We start from the raw sequence: 18,941 nt of genomic DNA on the forward strand, positions 1-18,941 counted from the left end.
TTTTTTTTTTTTTTTAAAAAAAGAAGAAAACCACTGAAAAGGAAAATAAAATACCTTGTATTTCCACATCAAGCATGGCATCGACTGTTCCAAGGACATTGCTGAGCTGAACTTTGTATTTCCCAGCATGAGTCTTACGCTGGACATTCTTCATGACAAGATGAGTATAGTGCTCTGTGTTTTCTATAGTAATGTTTTCTGAGTTTTGCAAAAGTTTCTGGCCACGGAACCAAGTGATGGCAGGTACTGGCCGGCCAATGTACATGACATGAAGTCGAAGTGTTGAACCCACAGCACCATAATACTTCTCTTTCAGTGGGTAACCAGGATGGAACTGTGGTGTTGCTTGCAGGAGAAGCTTACTGCTGGATTCTACTTCTCCAACCTCGTTGGTAGCTACGCAGGTATAAACACCTTCATCTTCCTGTTCCTCCGTCATTACTGTTAGAGTATGTGTGCGTCCATCTGAAGACATTTTGTACTTGCGGCTTTGTATGAGCTCCTTACCAAATCGGAACCACTTAATGTCAGGCAGAGGCCTTCCGACAATCTGGCATGAGAGTTGAGCAGCTTCGCCCAGTTTAGTGGTAACATCCTTCATTTCTTTGCGTACTCCTGGGGCTTCTCCAGCTAAAGGGTATGAAAGATAATATTAGTTCATTATTATCACTGCTGGGTCTGTAATCCACTGTCCTTGTATATCAGGAATGAATTCATCATACTGATTGATACTCTTATTCGACACCATGATTTACACCATGATTTACATGAGTCTAATTCTTAAGTCTTCACAGTGATTGGAGGAGCATCTGGAAAGTAGAGATTCAATGAGGATATCATATTATTATGTAGAGTGACTTTTTTATGATTGGGAGGCATTAACTATGTATGGGGTTTGGGGGAAATGTGAGTTCTTTAAAAATCCTTGTATCTTTGCCCTTAACTTAGGTTCACCGAAGAGGGGGTACATCTGTTGACACCTCGTCAGAATATAATGGAGTATTAAAATCCATTATATTCATGGGAGAAATTGCTCTAGGAATGTGCTCAGTTCAGTGCATCTGACAGTTTACTGCTGAGGCTTTCTGCTTAGAATGATTTCCTCTAGAACGTATCAACTGTTCCCTTCATGCACATATGCCAAACTTAGTTCTTTCTTTCCAAACACTTGCTCTCTGATAAAGCTTTCTGGAGACCTGCTTAGTATAGAGGAAGAATTAACCTTTACATGTTGCTTAGTTTGTAAATGAAAGCAGAGAACTAACGGCTACTTACACGTTAGTTTGGTCTTTACAGACATAGCGGTTCTGCGAGGTCTGCTCAGCCCCGTCTCGTTCTCAGCGAAAACCCTGAATTCATACTCTGTAGCTTCCAGCAAACCTCCTATTGTGAACTGCCTGTCTTTGATGCGGTCCTTACTGCTCTTCTTCCAGGCACTGTCTCCAGATTGTCTGTATTCAACCCAGTATCCGAGGATTTCTTTGCCACCATCACATTCAGGTTTCTCCCACTGCAGAGTTACACTGTCTTTGGATATTGAAAGAATCTCGAGTTCTCCAGGTTGGCTTGGCTTATCTGAAAGTTTTAAAAACAGTTGTAAAGGAAAGAGAGCAAAGATAGCTTGACTCTCTGACTCTAGCCCCTTGGAAATTCTTTCCTTACCAAATGGATCTTTGCAGACTACTGGTTCAGATGCAGGGCTGGTCTCGCTTAGGCCAACGTCGTTCTGCGCAATGATTCGGAATTGATACTCGGCATCAGGAACCAGCCCGGTGACAGTGTACATTGTGGTGGTGATCTGAGTCTTGTTGTGTCGGACCCACTTGTCAGTTGAGGTCTCCTTGCGTTCAATGTAGTAGCCCGTGACCCGAGAGCCACCATCATCTTTGGGCCGGGACCAGGACAGGCTGACGGAACTCTTCGTCACATCGAGTATTTCTGGAGGATTGCTTGGAGGCTCGGGAGGGTCTAGGAATGTAAGTGGAAAACACACATGTTAGGGTACCATTCCAACTCTTGTAAGCTGGTGCTTTTCATTTTGAAACAAAAGAGTACTGAGAGGAAGTTTACAGTGTTGTGGTTGGAAGAGCACTTACTCAGTGGCGTTTTTGGTATGACGGGTTCCTCTGATTTCAAGGGTTTGCTTATTCCAAACTGGTTTTCTGCTGAAACACGGAAATGGTATTCCACATTTTCTTTGAGGCCTTTTACCACCAGAGATGTACCTCGGACTCTGGAGTCAATGGTGTACCAGGCAGATTTAGGCACTTCTCGTCTCTCCAGGATGTACCCCAAGATGTCAGCACCACCGTCATCGGCTGGGGGTCTCCAGCTGACCCTCACGGAGCGAGCTTGTATGTCATCATATTCAAGTGGCCCTTCTGGAGTGTTGGGACTTCCTATCACCCTGACCTTGATGTAGACAGCCTTCTTGCCACATTTGTTTTCCAGAACCAGGTCATACGTGCCGGAGTCATCCCTGTCTGCTTCTTTGATTACAAGCTCAGTGTGAGTTTCAGAGGTTGCAATCATGGCACGCTTACTAACGTCTTGGCCTTCCTTGGTCCATTTACATATTGGGAATGGTTTTCCTTTGATTGGTATGGTAAGTCTGATGACTCCACCTTGTCTTACTAAGATACCTTCCTGGTATCTTTCATCAAGTTCATAGTCAGGATATTCTGGGGAGAAAGGTAAGGTTACGATTAGCATTTTGGGACACAGGCGTAGGAAGTAAGTCTAAAGGCAAATATAGCAGAAAGTAAGTGATCCCATCTCTTACCAAGCATCTCTGTGACTTTGACTGTTCCTGGTACCTCAGCAGGCTCCCCAGGTCCACCAGCGTTACAGGCTAGGACACGGAATCTATATTCAGCACCCTGAGGTAGATGTGTGAGAGTATACTCCCGAATTTTGGTTGGGGTGGTGTTGCATTTGGTCCATTCATGTTGATCGACTTTCTGCATTTCAATCAAGTAGCCTGTGACTTTAGATCCTCCTTCATCTTCTGGTACGCTCCAGGCCAGGGAGACTGATGTCCTTGTTGTGTCAGTAACTCTTGGGTTTTGTGGCTTTCCTGGAGGAGCTGGAAAATAAGAATAATAACATACTTGTTAAAAGTTTCTGCAAAGTTGAAAATCAGATGCTAAAAACCTAGTGATTTCAGTGAGTTGTGGAGACATGGAATATAACATTAGAATGTTTTTCGTTTTGTAAATATTTAATTCATTTTATCAGTTAAAACTACTTAAAATTCTTGCTTTTTCCTTTGTCTTATATGTGCTTTGTTTATGATCACTAACATCTTACATTTAACATCAGTTTCTAAACTGCTTTGAGAAATACTAACTTGCTTAAAAATTTTAACTCTGATATAGGGCGTATATCATGAGTTCCATTTTTAAAGAAGGAGAAGAATATAAAAAGCTACTTTCCCAATGCTGCTAGGGGTTGGGAGTGGGGAGAGGATTGACGACAAAGGACACAAATGAACTTTTTGGGTTGATGGAAATATGCTATATTTTGATTGTGGTGGTGGTTATACAGTCATACATTTCCCCAAACTCACAGAATTCTATATTTCAGGAAGGTGAACGTTACTATATTAAATTATATCTCAATAAACTTTTATACAAAAGGTATTTACCAATGGGATCCATGGCAACGGTGGGTTTGGAAGGACGGCTTGGTTTTCCAGTTCCTCTCACATTAATGGCTGTGACACGGTGTTCATATTCTAAGCCTTCAATAAGGCCAGTGGAACGGTATCGTGTCATTGTCACTGGTACTTTATTTACACGGACCCATCGATCTGCTCTCACTTCTTTGCGTTCCACGATGTATCCAGTCACTTGGGAGCCACCATCATCTTCTGGTGGGTACCAAGTAAGTGTCATGCCCTCACGGGAGACATCAAATATCTGTAATGTTTCTGGAGGTCCAGGAATGTCTGCAGCAAGATGGAGGTAAAAACAACATGGCACCATGAATAAATTAAAGACTCATACATTGTGTAAGTGTATCTCGTATATACCATTTTTAAAAGGTATGCAAGACTCCTATGACTATTTTTCTAGTGCTTTCATTTTTGTCCCTTTCTTGCTGTTCCTCATTTTCTTCAATTTCATAAACATTTATTAAACATGTGTTCTGGATTTTTTTTCACTGTAACAACCAGTCTTCCCTCCCTCCCTCCTCTCCTTCTACCCATCCTTTCCTAACTACTTCCTCTATTTCTTTCATAAAAAAACAAAAACAAAACAAAAGCCTTAACCATGTTGAAAACCCCTCCAAGAAAAGGAGATACAGAAACCTTAGAAAGACCCTGGGATTAATTTTGGACCTCTTTTTACTTCCATAAGGGCATATTAAAAACAAATTCCTTCTTGTTAACATTTAGAGGTGAGGAGAATGGCAGAAGGGCCCAGGACTTACTGATGCTGCTGCGACATTCTATGACTTCAGACTGCAAGTAGGAGCCAATCCCAAAGCGGTTTGTTGCAGCTACTCGGAACACATACTCGTTTCCTTCAATGAGCCTGGTAAACTTAAATGTTGATCTGGTCACGGACTCAGACACAGGCAACCATCCAGGGCGGTGGGCATCACGTTGTTCTACCACATAGCCACTCAATGGAGCACCACCATCCAATTCGGGTGGTTCCCAGGAAATGGTCACTGAAGTAGCATCAATTTCATCAACCTTGATAGGCCCAGATGGTGGACCAGGCTTGTCTACAAAAGAAAAGGAGATTCCAGATATTAATTTTCACTTCAAATCAAAATTGGGTGACTGAGCATCAAAAACTTGCTTGTGCCTTTTCCCATGTCCCTACCGAGAATGATGACTTTAATGGTCTCTGATGTAGTTCCGGTTACATTCTTCAGTTCAAGTACGTAGTCTCCAGTATCTTTGATAGTGGTTTCCCGGATGGTTAATTTAGCTACCTTAGCATGAGTTTCAACCGTGACACGCTCTGATTCTCTTAGTTTAGAACCAGCAAAGAACCAGGAAGCAGCAGGAGGTGGGCGACCAGCAATTGGTATCACCAGCTCTACCGGTCTGCCAGCTGGGACATGGATGGTCTTTTGAGGCATTGTAGAAAGATCAATTGTTGGCAACACTATGAGAAAGAAAGTAGGCATTTATTCTTAAGTATAATCTCTAATGACAGTACGTCATGAATTCTGAATGTTTCCTTCATTTTGCTTTACTATTACTGTTATCTTGGTGTTTTGGTACATACCTCTGAGGTCTTGTACAGTGACGGCTGTGACGATCTCTCTTGGTTCTGACACACCTTTCTCGTTTTGCGCCCTTACTCTAAATAAGTACTGTTCACCTTCATTTAAGGAAATAATAGTGTGCTCTAGGACTGTGGGTTTTAAGGTGACAACCTTCATCCATCTCTCAGTGCCAGCTTTGCAGGCCTCGAGAACATAGCCAGTGAGACGGCTCCCACCATCATATAGTGGTTTCTCCCAGGCAAGGGTAACAGTGGATTTGGTGACATCGACCACTTCTAGCTTCGTAGGCACCAAAGGCACTTCTGAGACCAGAACTGCATCAGAGGTTTCACAAGGTTCTCCAATGCCATAAATATTTTCTGGCAACACCCTGAAATAGTACATGGTTCCTTCTATAAGTCCTGAAATCCTGTAGAGTGTCTTGCTGCATTTGGTAGTTACTGTTTTGAATGCTCTCATAGCAGCTTCACGCTTTTCAATAATATAATTGTTGACAGGTGCTCCACCATCAATTGTGGGAACTTCCCAAGTGATGGTCACAGAATCTCTTGATACCTCCTTAACTTTCACTGAAGGACAGGGACCAGGAGTATCTAAAAAAAAAAACCAAAAAACAGAGAGAATGAAGGATCCATACTTCTTATTTGACAGAGTAATTGATAGATTTTGGGGGGGAGGGGTTAGGAAAATATATTTAACCTAGTTCCTTTCTAGAGAGGTGATCAATCAGAGGTCAAGGTGTATGTTTATAAAGAATCTACTCACAGTGTAGTCATTAAGAATCTACTCATAGCACAGTATTAAGACCAACACTTACCGTATACTTTAACAAGGACAGTTGCTGATTTCTTGCCAGATTGGTTTTCGGCTTCAATGGTGTATTTTCCAGCATCGTACCGGTTAACTTTGTCCACAATAAGCAAAGAGTAACTCTCAGTGGTGTCGATGATTGCCCGACTTGCAAGGTCAATGCCCTTTTTGCTCCATGTGATGACGGGTGGTGGTCTTCCAGATACAGACACCATCAGCCGTAGTGAGGCCCCAGCTCTGATGGTCACGGTCTTCTTTAAATCATCTGCAAGCTCCAGATCCGGTATTTCTGGAAAGTAAATGTCAAAGCTTAATTAATTTATGAACAAGTGTGATGAGAAAAATAATTCACCTAAAACCTTGAATTATAAATACCCAGTCTTTCCACAGGCTCAATTTCTGCAGTTGACTCGCTGTATTCGCTCATGCCCTTCACGTTCACAGCAGCAACCCTGAAGGAGTATTTCTGGCCCATTTTAAGGTCTGTCACAGTGAATTCGTTGTTTCTTATTGTGGCGTTGGTATGCACTCGGTACCACTGATCAGTGTCCTTCTCTTGCATTTCAAGAACGTATCCTATGATGTCAGTGCCACCGTCATACATGGGCTTGGTCCAGGCTAAACTGATGCTATGTTTGGTGGTATCCACAACTCGTGGAGCAGAAGGTGGTCCAGGGGTATCTGTGGAAAGAAGGGTATTATACAAATAAGGAAGCTTTGAGATCTGTATTTTTTGACTTGTAAGATTTACTGGGGCATTGCTGTTCTTTGTCTACACTCACTGAGATGCTCTTTGTAACTAAGGTCTTCTGATATTACAAGATGGCACCCTGTGTTCTGGAGTGACTATTTTTATTATTTTAAGAGTTAAAAACTTCTTTAGGAAGGCAGATGTTTCTCCCTGGCCACCATGGCCAGGTACACTGTGTCCTGCTAAGTTCATTGCTTACAATACCCATTCTCAGGAACTTTTTTTTTTTCTCTCTTTGGCTGTGCCCAGTAGCTTATAGGAACTTAGTTTCCCAACCAGGGATTGAACCTGTGCCCCCTGCAGTGGAAGCCCAGAATTTCAACCACTGGACCACTGGGGAAGTCGCTCAGCTTTCAACAAGGTCAATATTCTTATCACCTCTACAGTTCTAGTAAGTACAGGAATAAATTTCTTCTCCGGAGTCAATCCCAGTAATTTATTCCTTTTAGTTCTTAGGCTTAAACTTTGTACAAGGATTTGCCACTTATTTTTGAGGCTCTTGTGACAATTATTTTGTTAGGTACTTATTAAGATAGTAGAAACTTTCTGTTCTGCTAAGCCTCTTAAAGGAGACATTGTCCTTTTTTTGCCTCTTCAGTAGCTATTATCATTACAACAAAATTTCCTCCATCTTTAGGAAGATTTTCAAAAGACATCCCTTTCATATTGGCAGTAAGGAAAAAAAGATTTTTTTTTTCACAGATTGGAAAATACTGCAACAATTTCCAGCAATGTAACTGCTAACTTATTAACAGAAGTACTTGTTGAAATATTTTCTGTCTTAGGCTATAAAGTCCTTCTAATAAGCATATGCCTTTCTAGGCCAGTCATAAATTCTACAAGTTCTTGGAAACTGCATATTAGACAATTCTTTGTAATATGATTTTGATGGGCATTAGGAGTATGAATGAGTCTTGGAACTCACATGATGGTTCTCTGCAGGAGATAAAGTTGGAAGCTTCGCTGGGTTCGCTGTTACCAGCAGCATTTACTGCGGTCACCCGGAACTGGTAATCACAACCTTCCATCAGGCCAGTCACCTTCAGCCTGGTATCGTACACCACGTGGTCTTTGTTCACACGTGTCCAGCGCAGGCTCTTCTTCTCACGTTTATCTACCAAGTAGTTGCTGATCTCGTTGCCACCGTCAGATTCAGGTTTCGTCCACTGAATGATAATATGCTCTTTGCCAGCCCCAACTTCTTCAGGTATGCCGGGTTGTGATGGAATAGCTGTTTATATTTTTATGAGAATAAAATGTTGATCAGAATTGCACAAAGTCACTATTTCTATGACTGACTGCCCCCTGCCCACCCCATCCCCTGATCCCATTATACTTCTACTGGCGAGTTAAGTGTTAATACTCACTGAAGGAGTTTCTGGCAACAATGGGCTCTGATTCAACAGGCACCCCAGGGCCGTATTTGTTTACTGCCCGCACTCGGAATATGTATTCGTTGTTCTTGATGAGTCTGGTAACCACACAGGATAGGGTGGGGCATTCGCCTTCCACAATCACCCAGTTGAGCCTGCTTGTCTCGCGTCTTTCCACGATGTAGTGAGTGATTTCTGCTCCTCCATCTTCCTGAGGAAGGCTCCAGGCTAAAGTGCACTTCTCCTCGGTTACTCTGCTGACGGTGAGCTTTCCACATGGACCCGGGGAATCTAAAACAGATATAGGAATGAGCAATGAGGAAAGTCCTTCTTTCTGCACATATTTGAGAAAGCTATGGAAATCAAAAATCATTTGACCCTCTTACCAAGAACTTTGACCAGGACGGACACAGCCTTTGTCCCACTGGCATTCTTCACTGTTAAAGTGTATTTTCCACTGTCACTTCTGTCACAGAACTTGATCACGGCAGTTGCTCGTTTACCAGTGTACTGCAGAGAGATTTTTTCACACATATCTAGTTCTTTGTCCCCTTTGGTCCAGATAATCTTGGGTTCAGGTTTGCCACCAACTGCAGCATCAAGAACAAGATCCGAGCCTGCTCTGATGGTGACCAGATCACCCTGTAATCTGGCATCCAGTTCGGCTTTGGGTGGAGCTGTCGTAGACAAGATGTGAATGAATATATGATAGTCTGTCGTCACAGAAATAGTGATAATTTAAAAGGAGAACATGGATTATTATGTTTTTTTTTTACCGTATTCATCTCGGCAAGTGACGGGGCCTGTGGATTCTGATCCTTTGCTAATTACGCCTGCTGCATTCTTGGCCAACACACGGAATTCGTAAGTGTCTCCTTCACTGAGAGCAGTAACGGTGAAGAAATTGTCAGATACGATGGTATAGTTGCACTTGAGCCAGCGACCGTCTCCAACTTCACTGACTGGCTTACGCTCTATGATGTAGCCCACGACCTTGCTGCCGCCATCATACACCGGGGCAGACCAGATCAGTGACACTGTCGATCGGGTGACATCTGTTACCTCTGGTCTTCCTGGTGCATCTGGAAGGGAGGCAAAAGTGAGGTTAAATAAAACTCTGAATTCTGCAAGTACCGATGATGATGATAAACAAATGCACCCTTAAATTCTGATACCTACCCACTGGGTTTTGAGCCATCACAGGTCTTGAAGCTTCGCTGGCTTTGCTAACGCCTGCGGCATTGAGTGCATATGTTCTGAACTGATATTCCAGTCCTTCTACCAAACCGGTCACTTTGTAGTTGCACTCTAAGCATGGCACTTTGTTTTCTTTCACCCAAAGAATGGTGTTACGTTCCTTCTTCTCAACCCAGTAGCCGATGACTTTACTGCCTCCGTCATGGTAGGGCTCTTCCCAGCGAATAGACATGGCATTTGCAGACACATAGTAGACCTCAGGTCTGGTAGGTGCACTTGGTGGGACTAAATATAAACAAAGGTATCAAAATATAAATACGGAATTAAATAACATTCAGGGGAAATATTTAATAATAAGAGACTTGGCAATATGATCTTAATTTTCTTACCAAATGGATGCTCAGCCACGATTGGTGCTGATTCTACAGGCTTGCTGACACCGAATCTGTTCTCTGAACTGACACGGAAAGAATATTCCATGTATTTTGTGAGATGAGTGACTTTAATCTGAGTGCGCTTGACACTGGAATTGACAAGCTGCCAAGCTGTTGTACCCGATTCCCGCTTTTCAACAATGTAATTGGTAATATCGGTGCCTCCATTGTCTTGAGGTTCAGCCCATGACAGGACACATGATTCAGCTGAGATAGATGAGACTTCGATGGGGCCGGTTACTGGACCTGGCCTTCCGATGACCACAACTGTGATGGTAAATGTTTTAACACCAGCTGTGTTTTCCAGGGTCAGGAAGTACCTTCCAGAGTCACCTCTCATGCTGTCCTTTACAGACAAGGTGGTTCTGTCTTTTGTTGTCGTGATGCTCACTCGATCTGTCTCCTTAAGTCTCATTTCTTCTAGTTTCCATGTTACCTTGGGGGCGGGACGACCACTGATTGGCACATCAATGGTAAATGTGCTTCCTGCTTTGCAAGTTATGAGCTGATTGGTAATTCCAGTGAGGTCAGCAGTGGGCTCAATTTGAGGCTCCTTGATGATGACAGAAGAGAAGGCTTCCCTGGGCTCACTGTAGCCAGCATCATTCTTGGCCTTCACGCGGAATTCATATTCAGTGTTCTCAACAAGGCGCTCCACTGTGAAAGTCATCTGTTTGGTGTGACCAGCTTCAACCCAGAAGTCAGATCCCTTTTGTCTCATTTCGAGCAGGTAGCCAGTGATTCGGCTGCCTCCATCATGGTCAGGTTTAAGCCAAGCTAAGACTACAGAGGACTTGCTTGTGTCAACGATATCAAGTCTCCTAGGTGGAGCAGGTTGTTCAGTGGCTACCATTGGTTCTGGCATTTCATAGGGTTCACCAACACCATATTCATTTTCTGCAGAAACACGGAAATAGTATGGAACACCTTCTAGCAGGTCACTGACCCTGAGGATCTGACGAATGCATTTTTCACTGACCACCTGCCAGCTACGGCGACTGGCTTCTCGTTTCTCTACCACATAGTGATGAATTCGGGCACCTCCATCAAGGAGAGGGGCATCCCACATCAATGTAGCAGAGCCCCGGGTCACATCCTTGAAGGTAATCGGGCCGGGTGGGCCTGGAGAGTCTAGCACCTTTACGGTGAATGTGATTGACTTACTACCACTGTTGTTTTCTACAGTAAGGGTATATTTCCCTGCGTCGGCTCTGTTGCACTTTTCCACGGTGAGGGTGCTGAAGGAATCTGTCGTATGGATGTCAGCCCGAATGCTAAGGTTAGAGTCAGGTTTGCTCCAAACAGCTGTCGGAGTTGGTCTACCCTGATAGGCAATGAAGAGGCGAATGCTGGCCCCAGCTCTCACAACATGAGTCTGCTTGAAGTTGGCATCGATGTCTAGCTCAGGAGCTGATAATCGGTCAACTGCTTTAATGGTGCCAGTCACTTCACAGCTGTCTCCTTTTCCAGCAGCATTGACAGCACTAACCCGGAATTTGTATTCTTCACCTGCCTGCAGATCGGTGACCGTATATCTCGTTTTCACACATGCTTCTGCATTCACCTTGTGCCAGTCTCCCAAGTCAGCTTTGCACATTTCAATAATATACCCAATTATCTCCAATCCCCCGTCGAACACTGGCTTAGACCATTCTAAGCTCACAGTTGTCTTTGATGTGTCTGTGACTTTGACCACGGCAGGTGCACCTGGTGGGTTGACGGGCTCTCTGCATTTGATCAGTCGTGAGACGCCGCTTGCAGGTCCTACCCCGGCAGCATTTTCAGCCATGACGTGGAATTCATACTCGTTGCCCTCTGTCAGACCTGTGACTTTGAATCTTGTCTCACAGATGGGTCGTTTGCTGATCACTTTCACCCATCGTGTGCTTTTCTTTTCTCTCCTTTCAAGGATGTACTGTTGAATTTCACTGCCTCCGTCTGATTCTGGCCTGGCCCATGTTAGAGTAATGCTATTGCCTGTTACATTACTAGGTTCTGGAGTGCCGGGGGCATCAGGAATAGCTGCGAGGTAAAAACAAAGAAAGAAACCAATTAGACGTGTTTGCTTGGAAATTGACCTTCAGATATAGTGCCACTCAGTAAAAATGGTCACTTACTGTACTGTATTTGAGCAACCACTGGGTCAGAATCCAGTGGTCTGCTAACACCAAACTTGTTAACTGCAGAAATACGGAATTGGTATTCATTGCCAGTTATTAGTTTAGTGGCTGTATAGCTGAGGGCTTCACAATTGTCCTCAATTAGTGCCCAAGCAAGTCTGCTGGTTTCCCGTTTTTCAATCAGGTAGTGAGATACGGGGGCACACCCGTCATTGTGTGGTGCATCCCACCACAGGGTCATCTTCTCGCCAGTTATATTGGTGAATCTTATTGGCCCAACTGGTTTTCCTGGTGTATCTATAAGAAAAAGATTCTAGAGTTAGTTTCTTTTTCCTTGTTCATTAAAATGCAATTAGGGCTGTCTTTAATCCAAGTTCTGTACATTGTAAGATTAAGAAGTGTTTTAGAAGTTTACCTTGTACTCTCACTGTAATCTCTGCTTTTGTGGAGCCAGATGCATTCTTGGCTTCCACTCTGTACACACCACGATGGTCCCGAGTAGCATCTCTAACAAAGAGGCTGGTGGATCCAAGGACATCGGTTATTTCCATGTTCATCTTCTTCTCAATTTCTACTCCATCTTTGAACCAGGTTATTCGAGGTACTGGTCGTCCTTGTACCAAAGCTTTAATTCTAAGGCTCTCTCCAGACTTAATAGTGATACCATCAAAGTACTCAGGGCCAAACTCTACAGTTGGTGCAACTGTAAAAGAAATAGAATTCATATACATTAATTTGCTTTAATAAAGACATAAACAAACATGTTTTTCATTAGCACCATATCATAAAGCCTGGAAGGGTAATCCTTATACCAAAGGCTATTTTGAAAGTATGATTGACAGTTGAGAATTTAGACTCTAAGGTTAAACATTTGCATATTGTTATCTCCTTTGTTATGTTTGTCACATTATTACTCTTGAATTTCCACTTGTAAAAACAGGAATGAAATATTTGTAGGTCATCTACTTCCTAATACTGCTGCATATTCAAACGAGTTCCTGTTCCAGGCCATCAGTTGCACTCAGGTAAGACGATAATTGTGCTGTTGAATTTGTGTTGTATTTTTGTGATTTCAATAGAAATGGACTGTTATTCTTGAGAATTTTATTCTTTATTATAAATGACTGAAATTACAAAGGTAAAAACCATCCCCATTTGCATGCTATTTATGTGGAAATGAAATAATAGACGCAGTAAAAAGTTGATGCTCATGACATCTTTTTCTTCTCTTCATCTGAGAGGTAGAAAATCTAATTCATCTACCTAAACAACCTTTGGTAATCTGTATGAAACATTGGTTTTATTCTCATTTTACACACCAGGGGCCAAATATATATATATTTAAAAACTTAACTGTTCTTAGTTACACTGGAAATCAGTCGTAAATGCTTACCATTTTCATCTCTGGTCATGATAACACCAGAAGACTGTGATGGTGGGCTTATGGTTCCAACAGCATTTCTTGCGATTATTCTGAACTCATATCGATCCCCAGGACTGAGTCCTGTTACTGTGTACTGACATTCGCTGACATCAGTAAAGTTGCATCTGGCCCAGCGATCGCTCCCTTGCCGCTTCTCGATGCTGTAGGCCACTATCTTACTGCCTCCATCACGCAGTGGTGGGTTCCATTTCAGTGTGATGGTTTCCCGGGTGACATCAATGTAGTCAGGAGTGCCAGGTGGGTCTAAAAATTATATGAAAGTTAAAGGTGTCATTACTTCTCTAATCAACTCTTAATCCTCAATGGAAGGGGAAAAAATGAATAAATCCCCCACACTCATTTTAGCCATTACTTGAAATTTTTTGGTATCAGAAACTTAAAAAAATTTTTTTTAATTACTTTATTAGACTGATTTAAAATCATCCCCCTTGCTTTACCTGACCAACTCTAGTGTCAAGAAAATATGTGAGAAGGTGATATGTGGAAGAAAATTAGTGTTAGTAATACATTAGTTGCTGAATTAAATATACTGGAATAATCTTCAGTCACTTACCTACTGGGGAAACAGCTAAGGTAAATTTGCTTGGGTCGCTAGGTGAGCTTAGGCCAGCAGAATTTTCAGCAAATACACGGAACTGGTAATCCAGACCTTCCATTAATCCAGTAGCTCTATATTCTCTTCCAGATATTGGTGACATATTAATTCTTTGCCAGAGGATGCTGTTTCTTTCTTTCTTTTCAACATGGTATCCAGTAACTTCTGAGCCACCATCATAAACTGGAGCATCCCAAGTGAGTGACATGCCATCAGAAGTCACATTGTATGTAACTGGCTTTCCTGGGGGGCCAGGAATCCTGAACTGGTGTTTGGCCACAATGATGTTTGAGACAAGTGGTTGGCTGACTCCATATTTGTTTTCTGCCCTAACTCTAAACTGATATTCAGCATCTTTGATTAGATTAGGAACTTTGAAAGTTGTCCGGGCAACGCTGGAACACACCATCTTCCAATTAGCTTGTGAAGCTTCTCGCTTCTCAATGCTGTAGCAGGTAATTTCACCTCCTCCATCATCATCAGGCACATCCCAGGACATGATGACACTATCAGCCTTGATTTCATCGAATCGAATGGGCCCTTTGGGCTTAGATGGCGGGCCAAGTGTGATGACTGTAATGGGATATGCATTTCTACAGACTGCGTTATCGAGAATAATGGTGTATTTCCCTCCATACTCCTTCTTCGCATTCTTTATACTCAAAGTAAGTTTGTTTTCAGTTTTACCCAAACGAACATGTTCACTTTCTTTCAATGGCAAGCCATCTTTCAACCAACTGATAGATGGCTTGGGTTTTCCTTTATAAGGTAATTCAAGGTGCACATTATGTCCGATTCTCACAGCGACTTGTGCCCCAGGGATTTCTGATAGGTCAACTTCAGGTGGAATTACAAGTTCTTTCACTGTAATTGGCCCAATAGTGACACCATCACTCAGTCCTTTCTCATTTCTGGCAGACACTCTGAATTCCAGTTCTGACAGTTCCTTGAGTTGGCCAACCTCAATTTCACATGTCTTACTTATGCCAGCATGTGACCATGTGTGTTCACCTTTACCTTTCCTTTCCACAATATAATCTGTGATGACACTACCACCATCAAAGTCGGGCTTGGTCCAGCTCAGCGTAACAGATGTCTTTGTTGAATCTTTCATTGAGAGATCCCGTATAGGTGCTGGTACTTCGGCAGCCTTCACAGGCTCTGTGGTTTCACAGGGTTCCCCAATTCCAATTTCATTTACTGCAAAAACTCTGAAGAAGAATGGAGTTTTCTCTGACAAATCTGTTACTTTAAAGGATGTACTAGAACATTTGTGTGACACTGAAGACCATGTTCTCTTGGTGGCATCTTTCTTCTCAATGATGTAATTAATTATAGGAGATCCTCCGTCAATGAGAGGAGGTTCCCAGAACAAAGTGACGGTACCTTGAGAAACATGTTTAATCTGTAGTTTCTGGCAGGCGGCTGGTGTATCAAGCACTTTAACACTCACAGTTGAAGACTTTGGTTGACCAACGCCATTTTCTATTGTGAGAATATATTTGCCTGTATCATGGCGAGTGACTTGAGGAATAATGAGTACTGAAGATGAGTCAGTGTTTTGAATGCTGTATCGGGCATCACTGCCAAGATTCTTCTCATCCTTTCTCCATGTGACAGTAGGTGGAGGTCTGCCTTTGAAGGGAATCAACACGTGTACATCTTCACCAGCTTTAGCTATAATGGAGGTCCTGAAAGCCACATCTAGGTCGATCGCCGGTTCCTCTGTAGACATAAAATGGACGTATACAGTGAATTTTAAAGCAAGGAAATGAGTGATTTCATGGAGGTACTCTATTAAAATAAAAACATAATCATATCAGTAGGTACGTACCCAGTATATCTTTAGCTTGTACGGGTTCAGTCATTGCTATAGGTTCACCTTGCCCAGCACAGTTTACAGCAGACACCTGGAAGTAGTAATTGACTCCGGGACTCAGGTTCGATACCACGTATTCTGTAGTTCTGACTTCTCCTTTGGTAGAGACAACAGTCCATTCCTCTTCCTCTCCTTGTCTCATGGCAACAACATATCCAGTAACAGCACTGCCCCCATCATAGACAGGTTTACTCCATCCAAGAGTGATGGATGATTTAGTTGAATCTGCAATTCTTATCTTAGCCGGTGGGCCTGGTGGATCTGGAATGGACATTCACAATACCATAATCATGCAATTGTGTACAACTGGACGACATGAAAGAAGACACAGGTGAAGAGGCCGTGCTTACCAATAGGATCAGCAGCTTTGTAGAAGTCAGATGGTTCAGAAAATGGACCTTGTCCAGCAGCATTTACAGCACAGACTCGGTATTGATAGTCACTGTGTTCCGTGAGTCCTGTCACTTTCTGTCTGGTGTCACGGATTGTCTCCTTTAGGACTTTAAACCATCCAAGACTCTTCTTGTCTCGTTTCTCAAGGATATAGCCGCTTATGTCACTACCACCATCTGCAACTGGCCTACTCCAGACAACAGTCATCGAATTCTTGTTAATCTTTGTCACCTCTGGCACGCTTGGAGGCCCAGGTGTGACTGTTCAAAAAGGAAGAGGAAAGTGAGTTAAAAGAATCAACATTACTGATAGATTCTAGCTTTTAATCTTCAAGTCCTACTTAAGAATATTCATCTCATTTATTATATTTTCCACCTGGTGAAAGGATCATTATGAGAAGTGATATGATGAACAAGAAAATAAGTCAATCAAGCTCTGAAAACTATTAATAGCTAGCAGAATAGTATTTGTTTACTTATTAATTTATTTTATGGTCACGCCATACAGCTTGTGGGATCTTAGTTCCCCTGACCAGGGACTGAACCCAATCTCTGCCAGTGAAAGCATCAAGTCCTAACTGCTGGACTGCCAGGGACATCCCAGTTTATTTTTAAATTTTAATGTGGTTTACTCATTTCAATGAGTAATGATAGAAATTTGAGAGATGAGATGCTATCTGAGCATATAGACATTTGTAAATGGATTAGTAATGGCTGCATGACGTAGAAGAGTCTTGAAGATAATCTAAGACAACATTTACCAAACTTGCTGTTGGAGATACTATTTAATGCCTTGAATCAAAACAAGGTCTCATTTATTTCAAAGCAATTACAACTAATACTCAAGGAATAAACTGATCACCTGGTAGGATTTGATACAATGAAAATAAGTAAATAAATAAATTTTCATGTATTTGATTTTAGTTTTCCAATGAAATCATATCTTACCAAATGCATTCCTTGCTATCACTGGGTGAGATTCCAGTGCATCACCAATTCCATATTTGTTCACAGCGCGAACCCGGAAGATGTATTCATTTCCTTTGATAATTTTGGTGGTCTTAATGATGCACTCCTCCAAATTTTCAGACACCATAGACCACACGACGCGGCTTGTCTCACGCTTTTCCACGATGTAGTGAGTGATTTTTGCACCACCATCATCTGCTGGAGGCTGCCAGAGAAGAGTTATCTTTTCGGCAGTGACAGTCTTAAATTCGATTGGTCCACCTGGAGGTCCTGGTTTGTCTGTCAATGAAAGAACAAAACGGTATATTAATAAATTTAGAAAGGTTTCCAATTTAAAATCATTAAATTTTAGTCAAACGAAATATGATGTTGGCATGCATTCAGCACCTACCAAGGATCTGCAGTCTAATTGTGGCTGAGGCTGAGCCCATGGCATTCCTTAGTTTTAATTCATAGGTTCCACTATTAAGGCGAGTTGCATCTTTGATGAGTATAGATGCAAGGTCAGTGGTATTTTCAACACACACCAGTGCATTGGTTTGTAACTCTTTGTCATCTTTAAACCACTCAATTGTAGGCTCAGGTTTGCCAGAAATGCCAGCTCTGAGCTTCACAGATGTCCCTGCTCTGTATTTGACAACTTCTGTATATTCTAGAGGCAAATCAATTACAGGCCCACCTGTAAGAAAAACAGATCATAAATATTTAAAAGATCACAAGGATGAAGAAAATAATTGCAGCAACTTCAAAGTAAGCTCATTGGCCCTTATTAAATAATAAATGTACACATAGTAGTTCTAATCCCATTTATATTTTATATTTAATTTTATAAGCTACTCTTCTATCCCAGATGAGGAAGAAAGATTGTGAGCAAGCTCTGAACCCCAGTGACAGCATTAACTGCACAGGGATTTAAGTGCCTTTGAAATGTATTTTAAAGTCTGTTACGTGTTTTATTCCATTAATGAAATGGGACACAGGACAATGATCTGGTTCTTTATATTTCCCTTCCTGGTTCACTAGTATTCAAGTGAGGGCAGTTTACAGCAGACCCTTAATGCTAAATTCTCTACTCACAGAGCTGTATCCTCCCCTGGACTGGTTTTGGGCCAGACTGCTTACAAGTTTTGAGAAACAGAATTAATTTGACTTGCTTCACAATCTCACAAATACTGACTCACTGTCTACTAAGCCTGGTTCATAGAGAGAGGCCTGAGGAGTCTCATCATGAAGATGGAAGTGGGTACTTCTACCCCGACACCACAGAGATTCCCCCTTGGAAATGGGGGACTTTTAGAAACGGCGTCACTGGGTACCTAACTCTCATGAAATTTTAGTTTTTAAACCACTGTTGAGCTGAATGTGCTACTTCTTTTCCAGTAGTGTATTTTGGGATGTGTATGTGTATTTCGGATGACAGCAATGTAGAGAGAATTCTGAAGTCTGTTTGAATTTCCCCTCTATTATTAATAAGCTGCTTTGATGTCGGGAAGTTATGTACGCACTCTAAACCTACCTCACTTTCTCTTCTGTAAAATGAGCTAATCTTAAGGCTGTTAGAACCAGGGGAGAGAACTCATGGAAGGTACACAGCAAGTGTTAGCTACTGCTAATATTTATCATCATTAATACCTCTGTTTAGTTTTTTACTTGTTTAAGAGGAATATTCTCTGAGCATCCAACCATCACTTTAATTATTGACGCTGAAAATTTTAAATAGAAGTGTGAAA

At 42.1% G+C, this 18,941-nt stretch overlaps 1 protein-coding gene and 1 long non-coding RNA gene across 23 annotated transcripts in view; one reads left to right on the forward strand and one right to left on the reverse strand.

Moving 5' to 3' along the window:
* LOC136165429 (uncharacterized) overlaps positions 1-18,941 on the forward strand; it is an 85,698-nt gene that overhangs the window by 38,382 nt on the left and 28,375 nt on the right. The window lies entirely within an intron of this gene.
* Positions 1-18,941, reverse strand: part of TTN (titin) — a 273,917-nt gene that overhangs the window by 11,400 nt on the left and 243,576 nt on the right. For all 21 annotated transcript variants that reach the window (XM_065931851.1, XM_065931850.1, XM_065931848.1 and 18 more), the window contains 25 exons: positions 17,603-17,890; positions 17,191-17,490; positions 16,201-16,503; positions 15,806-16,111; positions 13,930-15,696; positions 13,326-13,619; positions 12,348-12,635; positions 11,930-12,229; positions 9,768-11,834; positions 9,361-9,663; positions 8,958-9,263; positions 8,568-8,858; positions 8,176-8,472; positions 7,734-8,039; positions 6,433-6,738; positions 6,065-6,346; positions 5,247-5,840; positions 4,836-5,123; positions 4,435-4,734; positions 3,647-3,949; positions 2,783-3,085; positions 2,097-2,681; positions 1,663-1,968; positions 1,276-1,575; positions 55-630 (listed from right to left, as the gene is read on the reverse strand). In XM_065931851.1, coding sequence (XP_065787923.1) covers positions 55-630; positions 1,276-1,575; positions 1,663-1,968; positions 2,097-2,681; positions 2,783-3,085; positions 3,647-3,949; positions 4,435-4,734; positions 4,836-5,123; positions 5,247-5,840; positions 6,065-6,346; positions 6,433-6,738; positions 7,734-8,039; positions 8,176-8,472; positions 8,568-8,858; positions 8,958-9,263; positions 9,361-9,663; positions 9,768-11,834; positions 11,930-12,229; positions 12,348-12,635; positions 13,326-13,619; positions 13,930-15,696; positions 15,806-16,111; positions 16,201-16,503; positions 17,191-17,490; positions 17,603-17,890 — 11,559 coding nt within the window. The remainder of the gene's footprint in view (positions 1-54; positions 631-1,275; positions 1,576-1,662; positions 1,969-2,096; positions 2,682-2,782; positions 3,086-3,646; positions 3,950-4,434; positions 4,735-4,835; positions 5,124-5,246; positions 5,841-6,064; positions 6,347-6,432; positions 6,739-7,733; positions 8,040-8,175; positions 8,473-8,567; positions 8,859-8,957; positions 9,264-9,360; positions 9,664-9,767; positions 11,835-11,929; positions 12,230-12,347; positions 12,636-13,325; positions 13,620-13,929; positions 15,697-15,805; positions 16,112-16,200; positions 16,504-17,190; positions 17,491-17,602; positions 17,891-18,941) is intronic.

Source organism: Muntiacus reevesi, chromosome 3 (assembly GCF_963930625.1).
Source record: "Muntiacus reevesi chromosome 3, mMunRee1.1, whole genome shotgun sequence".
NCBI lineage: Eukaryota > Metazoa > Chordata > Mammalia > Artiodactyla > Cervidae > Muntiacus > Muntiacus reevesi.